The 7718-nt window shown below is 49.8% G+C and overlaps 1 protein-coding gene across 1 annotated transcript; it reads left to right on the top strand.

Annotated features, from left to right (window-relative positions):
* Positions 1-397: 397 nt before the first annotated feature.
* Positions 398-7177, top strand: KLHL33 (kelch-like family member 33). The gene is made up of 4 exons (XM_011976154.1): positions 398-576; positions 5270-6194; positions 6319-6486; positions 6587-7177. The coding sequence occupies exons 2-4, from the start codon at positions 5314-5316 to the stop codon at positions 7137-7139; spliced, it is 1602 nt and encodes a 533-aa protein (XP_011831544.1). The 5' UTR covers positions 398-576; positions 5270-5313; the 3' UTR covers positions 7140-7177.
* The last annotated feature ends 541 nt before the right edge of the window (positions 7178-7718 follow it).

The raw sequence follows: 7718 nt of genomic DNA, 5'->3' as shown, positions 1-7718 counted from the left end.
GCTTCTTGCATGTTTCACTGCACCGTGTGTACCCTATAGTTTTCCTGTACATCCCAGATACTCCAGTGTTGGGATGTGGCTTAGGGTAGGAGGAGGGTGTTGGAGCAGGGGAGAGACTGACATTTCGACTGGCTGGAGACATGGTTGTTCTGGCCTCTTTGGGTTCAGCTCTGACGCCAGGCTGTCTTGCCTCTGCTCACCCGCAGCTATCCAGCAAACCTCGGCATGAGCGTCTTGGACACCCCCCATCATCCCCCTGAGCTGGAGAGTGGCTCTCATCCCGTCCAGAAGGACTGCCTTGGACTCCCTGTGCACGCCCAGAGAACCCCCTCCTGGCCTCCTTCCCCCGACGACGAGGACCCCAGTTTGCCTTCCTTTCCTCAGGAAGAGCCTGGCTCCAGGCCCCTGGTCCCAGGGAAACTTCCCTTTCCAGCCTTGTCCCTAGAGGAAGAAGAGGAAGAGGAAGAAGATGAAGATGCGGCAGAGCCGGAGTGGCTGCGCAGCGAGGAGCATCCGAGCCAGTTTTTCGCTGAGGCCCAGCGGCTGCGGGAGCAGAGATTGTTGCTGGACGAAGAGGTGTCAGTCGCGGGGCGGGTATACGGGGTGCATCGGGTGATCCTGGCCGCCATCAGCAGCCTCTTCCGAGACAGGCTGCTGGACGGCGGAGGTCCGCGGTCCCCCTTCAGCCTCGAGGTGTCCCCAGGGGGCTGGGAGGCTGTGCTGACCTTTGCCTATGAGGGGGTGCTGGGCCCCGCCCCGCAGGGAGATGTGCTGGCCGCAGCCGAGGCGCTGGGAGCGCCCCGGGTGAAGGCTGCTGCCCAGCGGACATGCGAGAGGGCTGGAAATGCCGGGGAATGTGTAAAGAAGCCCAGCCAGGCAGAGGAGCTGAGGGAGAACCTGCGCGAAATCGAGCTCCTCTACCGAGAGGGCGTCGGGTGTGACTTGAAGCTGGAGGCAGGCGGCTGCCAGCTGCGGGGTGAGGGCCTTAAATTACTGCAGGTGCATATGCTACCGGAATGGTGTGTGCAAGCAGCAGGTGGTTTGATCCCCACCATGATGGTCGTGATCCCTGCTGCTGTTAGAATTTCCCTGGGGTGGCCTTTGGTGCCACTCCTGCCCCACTGAGAGCCGGGCATGCGCAGTCGAGTTGTTTTCTAGGCGCACTGACAAATTTAAACTGACCCTCTGTCTGACTTTTCCTGTGTCCAGTAACAAGGAAGCTCCAGCCAGCTGGCTAGAGCTAAGGGTACAATACATGGCAGTAGAACAAGCAGAAAGCGGATTGACTCAAACAGAAATTAACCAAAAGCCCTTCTTGGCATCTTCCATTCAGGACGCAGGAAAGCCAGGGAACATGGTGGAAAACTCAATGTGTCCTTTCACCTTGGTGTGCTTGACACCATGGCTGACTTATGGGCCCGCAGCTAATGAGCAAGCTCTGGTACTGTTTAAGGTTACCAGGCCATGGCATTTTTTTTTTTTTTTTTTTCTGAGACAGCATCTCACTCTCACCCAGGCTGGAGTGCAGTGGCACGATCTTGGCTCAATGCAACCTACATCTCCTGGGTTCAAGCCATTCTCCTGCCTCAGCCTCCCTAGTAGCTGGGATTACAGGCACCTGCTACCATGCCTGCCTAATTTTTTTTTGTATTTTTAAGTAGAGACAGGGTTTCACCAGGTTGGCCAGTCTTGTCTCGAACTCCTGACCTCAAGTGATCCACCTGTTTCAGCTGGGATTACATGCATGAGCCACTGCACCCGGACTGGTCATGGCACTTTGAAGTTAACTCTGCTCATCACCAGGAAAGCTAAGTAGGGTTGCATAAGTTGAGTATTATTCAGAGTCTACTAACATTTAGTGAGGCACTGGGTACCTGAAATTTTTACACATGACATCTCTTTTTAATTTTCACTGAAAGCTGGTAAGGTCCATATCATTATCTATAGGTGCAGATAAGGAACATTAAATTCAGAGATGTTGACTTGGGACAACCAGGATACAAGCCTACATCACTAATCCAGTCTGCTTCCACTAGGCCATGTGGACATGTGAAAGTTTAAAATTACAATGGATTAGTTTAGAGATTATCTAGTTGGGCTCTTACACTTTGCTGATGTAGAAATCAGAATCCAAGACTTGTCCAAAGTCACATAGCTACTGTCCACTAGAGGAGTGACTGGGAACTAAAGTGCTTCTGGGACTCCTAGAAGGAAAACTACTCCAAAAGTCTTTATTTTCATTTATGATAGCACTAGATGGAGAGGGAATTTAAATGTTTCATAATCATAAAATTCTCACTAGGCTTTTGAATTTAAGCATACTCATATCACTGCTTTTATTTCCCTAGGAAATATTCCTACTTAATGGTTGGGAATCTGTCACTTAAAATCCTGGGGAATAGTAATGAGTAAGAGGTGAATACAAGTGGTTGTGAGCCCTTTCAGGGTTGACTCTAACTATAGGTTGATTGATGATATGGGAGCTGAGATGGTTTAGCTTGTTTTGAGGAATGCAGATTTTCTCAGACAATATATATTTGAGATCTGTCATTGATGTTTACTGGTTGGGAAGCACCAGGCCACTACCTACTGCTTAAAAGACAGTGGAAAGTCGTATGAACAACACCTGCCCTTTGGGAGAGGCACGCATGCGTCAGTTGGTCAAAGCAGCATGGAGTTCTTAAAGAGTTTGGCCCTCTGTGACCTGCCTAAAAGGACTTCTAGCAGCATTACCCCCCACCTTTTTGTTATGAAGCATTTTACAAAGCAAAAAATATTAAGATGAACATTCAAACACCCATCACCCAGATTTAACAATTAATATTTTACTATATTTATTTCATCTGTTAATTTTATTTTTTGCTGAAGTTTAAAGAAAATTTATGACATTTTACTCATAAGTATTTGGGTATGTATCTTTTTAAAACAGGACAATTCTGTGGGACTAGGTGTGAAAGGAAAAAAATAAAGAGGACATTTTCTCATAACCAGAATACCTTTATCTTGCACGACAAAATTAATAGTAATTTCTTTCCTTTTTTTTTTTTTTTTTTGAGATGGAGTCTTGCTCTGTCGCCCAGGCTGGTGTACAATGGCATGATCTTGGCTCACTGCAACCTCCACCTCCCAGATTCAAGCGATTCTCCTGCCTCAGCCTCCCGAGTAACTGGAATTACAGGCATGCACCACCACGCCCAGCTAATTTTTGTATTTTTAGTAGAGACGGGATTTCACCATGTTAGCTGGTCTGGTCTCGAACTCCTGACCTCATGTGATCCACCTGCCTCAACCTCCCAAAGTGCTGGGTTTACAGGCATGAGCCACTGTGCCTGGCCAGTAATTTCTTAATATCACCTAGTCCACATTTATATTTTCCCAATTGTCCAAAAAACATTTTTTAAATTGAGTTTGTTCAACCCAGGAATTAATCAAGGACTATGCTATTTTCAGTTGCATGTCTCTTAAGCTTCCTTTAATCTAGTACAGTCCTCCCTCCCCCTTTTTTTTTTTATTACTTTATATATTGATGGTAAAGACAATAACGTGTAAGATTGGTTATCCTGGGTCGGGCGCGGTAGCTCGTGCCTATAATCCCAGCACTTTGGGAGGCCGAGGCAGGCAGATCACTTGAGGCCAGGAGTTCAAGATTAGCCTGTCCAACATGGCGAAACGCTGTCTCTACTAAAAATACAAAAATTAGCCAGGTATGGTAGTGTGTGCCTGTAGTCCCGGCTAATCCGGAGGCTGAGGCACGAGAATCACTTGAACCTGGTGGGTGGAGGTTGCAGTGAGCCGAGATTGTACCACTGCACTCCAGGCAGGGTGACAGAGTAAGACCCTATCTAAAAAAAAAAAAAAAAAAAAGAAGAAGATTGGTTATTTTATAAAATGCTCCATTTTCTTGATTTGTATGGTTTTTCCCCTCATGGTTTTGTCTAAATTGTTCCTTTAGCCTTTCAACTTCCTATAAACTTGACTTTAGATCTAAAGAGTTGAACAGATTCAAGTTAAATATTTTGGCCAGAATAATCCATAGGTGATGCTGAGTATGAGGTCTAATTGTTTAACAGCATAGGTTAATAGGACAGTTTCATTGTCGTGAGGACCATGCAGATAACCAAGGTACTGGTACACAAGCATGCTTATTGCAGCCTGACAACAGTGACAGTGGATGGAGATGATCTGCCCAGACAGCCACTGCATGGAAATGAAAAATAAATCACATGCTTTCTCTAGGACTCAACTCAGTTTCCATATTTTATTTATTTATTTATTTAGAGATGGAGTCTCGCTCTGTCACCCAGGCTGGAGTGCAGTCGTGCAATCTCAGCTCATTGCAACCCTCGCCTCCCAGGTTCAAGCGATTCTCCTGCCTCAGCCTCCAAGTAGCTGGGATTACAGGCACCTGCCATCATGCTCAGCTAATGTTTGTATTTTTGGTAGAGATGGAGTTTCACCATGTTGGCCAGGCTGGCCTTGAACTCCTGACCTCAAGTAATCCACCCACCTCAGCCTCCCAAAGTGCTGGGATTATAGGCATGTGCCCCCACCCCCAACCAGTTTCCTTATTTTAAAGGGAATAATTGAATTATATTATTCTGAAGGTCTCAAGTTTCAGATCTCGTGATTCTATAAATTATACCAAGAACAGGAGAGGGTTATGCAGAGAAAAGCTGGAACACGTGGAAAACATTAAACACTAAATCTTAGGCAAGAGGAGACAGCAATCTGATGAGGTTGGACTACGGCCATTCCCGAGTGGTGCCACTTTCCCAGCAAAATCTAACAGAATGGCTTACAGTTTTGGCTCTTGAAATTGTAAAGAATTTTATTTTGTGCACAACATAGACAGACCTATATAAGTTGCATGTTGGTCTTTTCCATTTATTTTATGCCCCTCTTAGCAAATGCTTTCTTCTCAACCTGATTCATCAAGACTCTTTTTCTAACTGATCTGACCAAAAAGACTAAAGCAATGTTTATCAAAGTGTCTTCAGACCACTAACATGAGAATCACATATGGTTACTTGAAGTGTTAAAATACAAATTTCTAGGGTCTCCATCCAGAACCGTTGAATCAGAATCTCTGGGAGTGAGCCACTGAAGCCCGCATTTTAACAACTACCCCATGGTATTCTGATGCACACCACAGTTTGGCCTGTAGCAGTGGGTGGCTTGGAGGGCCAAAGTTGGAGGTACCAAGTTGGGGTAGTGCCTATCGGTCTTGCAACACTTTCAGTCCTCCTCTATTTCTTCTCCCCTCCTACAGTGCACCGAGCCGCTCTGGCTTGTGGCAGTGAGTTCTTTGGGGCCATGCTCCTGAGCGGAATGAGGGAATCCCAGGGCACAGAGGTATCTCTGAGGACCATCTCCACCCAGGACCTGCGACTTCTCGTCTCTTTTGCTTACTCTGGAGTTGTGCGGGCAAGGTGGCCAGGACTACTGAGAGCTGCCCAGGCTGCTTTGCAGTACCAGAGCTCTTCCTGTCTGGATTTGTGTCAGAAAGGCTTGGCACGGGGCCTCAGCCCTGCCCGTTGCCTGGCCCTGTTCCCCATGGCTGAAGCCCCTGGGTTGGAGAGGCTCTGGAGCAAAGCCCGTCACTACCTCCTCACCCACCTGCCTGCTGTAGCCTTGTGTCCTGTTTTCCCTTCTTTACCAGCTGCCTGCTTGGCTGAGCTCCTGGATAGTGATGAGCTCCATGTGCAGGAGGAGTTTGAGGCCTTTGTGGCTGCACGGTGTTGGCTAGCTGCCAACCCTGAGACCCAGGAGTCAGAGGCCAAGGCCCTGCTGCAATGCGTCCGCTTTGGCCGCATGTCCACCAGGGAGTTGCGGAGGGTGCGGGCAGCCGGGCTACCTCCACCCCTGACCCGGGATCTGTTGCACCAGCTGATGGTAGAGGCTGATGTTCCAGGCCAAGAGAGACGGAGGGAGCCTGACCGGGCACTGGTAGTGATTGGCGGGGATGGGCTCAGACCAGACATGGCCCTAAGACAACCATCCCAAGCAGTGTGGTGGGTCCGGGCCTTCCGCTGTGGTGTGGGACTGGTACGAACTGTTGAGTGGGGGCAGTTGCCTGCCCTGCCTGCCCCAGGACGCTTCCGGCATGGGGCTGCGAGCCTGGCAGGAAGTGAACTCTATGTGTGTGGGGGACAAGATTTCTACAGTCACTCCAACACCCTGGCTTCAACTCTCAGGTACAAGCTTCAAGAGTGGGTAGGGTGTGGCAGGCCCTAAGGTGGGCAGGGAGAGAAATTGCTGGCCTAGCCGACCACAGATGCCCAGAGTCACTCTTCCACTCTCTCGTTCTACTGTGTCCAGGTGGGAGCCCAGTCAAGAGGGCTGGGAGGAGATGGCTCCTTTGTCCCAGGCTCGAAGCCTTTTCCCGTTGGTGGCACTGGATGGACAACTTTATGCCCTGGGTGGAAGACACAATGGTGTTGCCCTGGACTCTGTGGAGGCCTACAACCCTGAGCTCGACGTCTGGAGGTGAGCAGGCAAGGGGGCATCTGGGAGAGATTAGGAGACTTGGACTAGAAGGAGAGTCGAAGATGCTAGTTGCCTTATCTTGTGTCCTGTTCTCCCTTAGGCCAGCACCTGCACTTCCAGCACCGTGTTTTGCCCACGCAGCTGCGATTTTGGAGGGCCAATTGTATGTGAGCGGTGGCTGTGGTGGGACTGGCCAATACCTGGCCTCATTCCTGCACTATGACCCCAAACTTGAGAAGCCAGGGACATTTCTGAGCCCTATGGGGGTACCTCGGGCTGGCCATGTCATGGCTGCATTGGGTGGGCGGGTGTATGTGGCAGGTGGGCTGGGTGAGACTGGGGACCTGCTAAGCTTTGAGGCCTATGAACTAAGGACTGATAGCTGGACTCACCTGGCACCCCTACCCTCCCCCCATGTGGGAGCTGCAGGTGCTGTGCTGCAGGGGGAGCTACTGGTGCTGGGGGGCTACAGTCACCGTACTTACGCACTCTCCCACCTTATCCATGCCTACTGTCCTGGCCTGGGCCGATGGCTTTGCCTGGGAACTCTGCCAAGGCCTCGGGCTGAGATGCCTGCCTGCATCCTGACACTGCCCACTGTGCAGCACATAGCTGTGGTTCCCACCCCACACCAAACCAAACCTGCTGGGTGAAGAGGGAGCAACAGTGTATGGGGAGAGGAAGGCATAAGAAATAGCCTGAGAGAAGGACAGAGATTGTGGGGAGAGAAAAGAGAAGGCTTTATTCCTTGATAGTATTTTATTCTCACACTGTGCATTGTAAACTGCTTTTGTACGTATGATCTCCATTGAGGAAATGGTGGTTCCAGAACTCCCGGGGAACACATATAGGGGAAGGCGAGAAAGCTGAATAGCCAGGTAAGGAAAGGAGACTTGGGAGCAACTCCACAAGGCTTAGGGATTCTTAGGGAAAGTGCATCTGGTTTGAAAGAGAGTTAAGAAGCTTCAGTAGGCTCATGCCTGAAATCCCAGCACTTTGGGAGGCCGAGGCGGGCGGATCACAAGGTCAGGAGATCGAGACCATGGTGAAACCCCGTCTTTACTAAAAATACAAAAAATTAGCCGGGCGCGGTGGTGGGCGCCTGTAGTCCCAGCTACTCGGGAGGCTGAGGCAGGAGAATGGCGTGAACCCAGAAGGCGGAGCTTGCAGTGAGCCGAGATCGCGCCACTGCACTCCAGCCTGGGCGACAGAGCGAGACTCCGTCTCAAAAA

The sequence above is a fragment of the Mandrillus leucophaeus genome, unplaced genomic scaffold, assembly GCF_000951045.1.
Source record: "Mandrillus leucophaeus isolate KB7577 unplaced genomic scaffold, Mleu.le_1.0 Scaffold163, whole genome shotgun sequence".
Lineage (NCBI taxonomy): Eukaryota > Metazoa > Chordata > Mammalia > Primates > Cercopithecidae > Mandrillus > Mandrillus leucophaeus.
Note: the sequence above shows the minus strand (reverse complement) of the source record. Positions and strands in the feature narration are given on the sequence as shown.

Excerpts from the sequence above, each read along its gene's own strand:
- KLHL33 (XM_011976154.1), top strand. The coding sequence starts at position 5,314 with ATGCTCCTGAGCGGAATGAGGGAATCCCAGGGCACAGAGGTATCTCTG. Across the intron at positions 6,195-6,318 it reads ACCCTGGCTTCAACTCTCAG|GTGGGAGCCCAGTCAAGAGG; the intron begins GTACAAGCTTCA and ends TACTGTGTCCAG. Across the intron at positions 6,487-6,586 it reads CCTGAGCTCGACGTCTGGAG|GCCAGCACCTGCACTTCCAG; the intron begins GTGAGCAGGCAA and ends GTTCTCCCTTAG.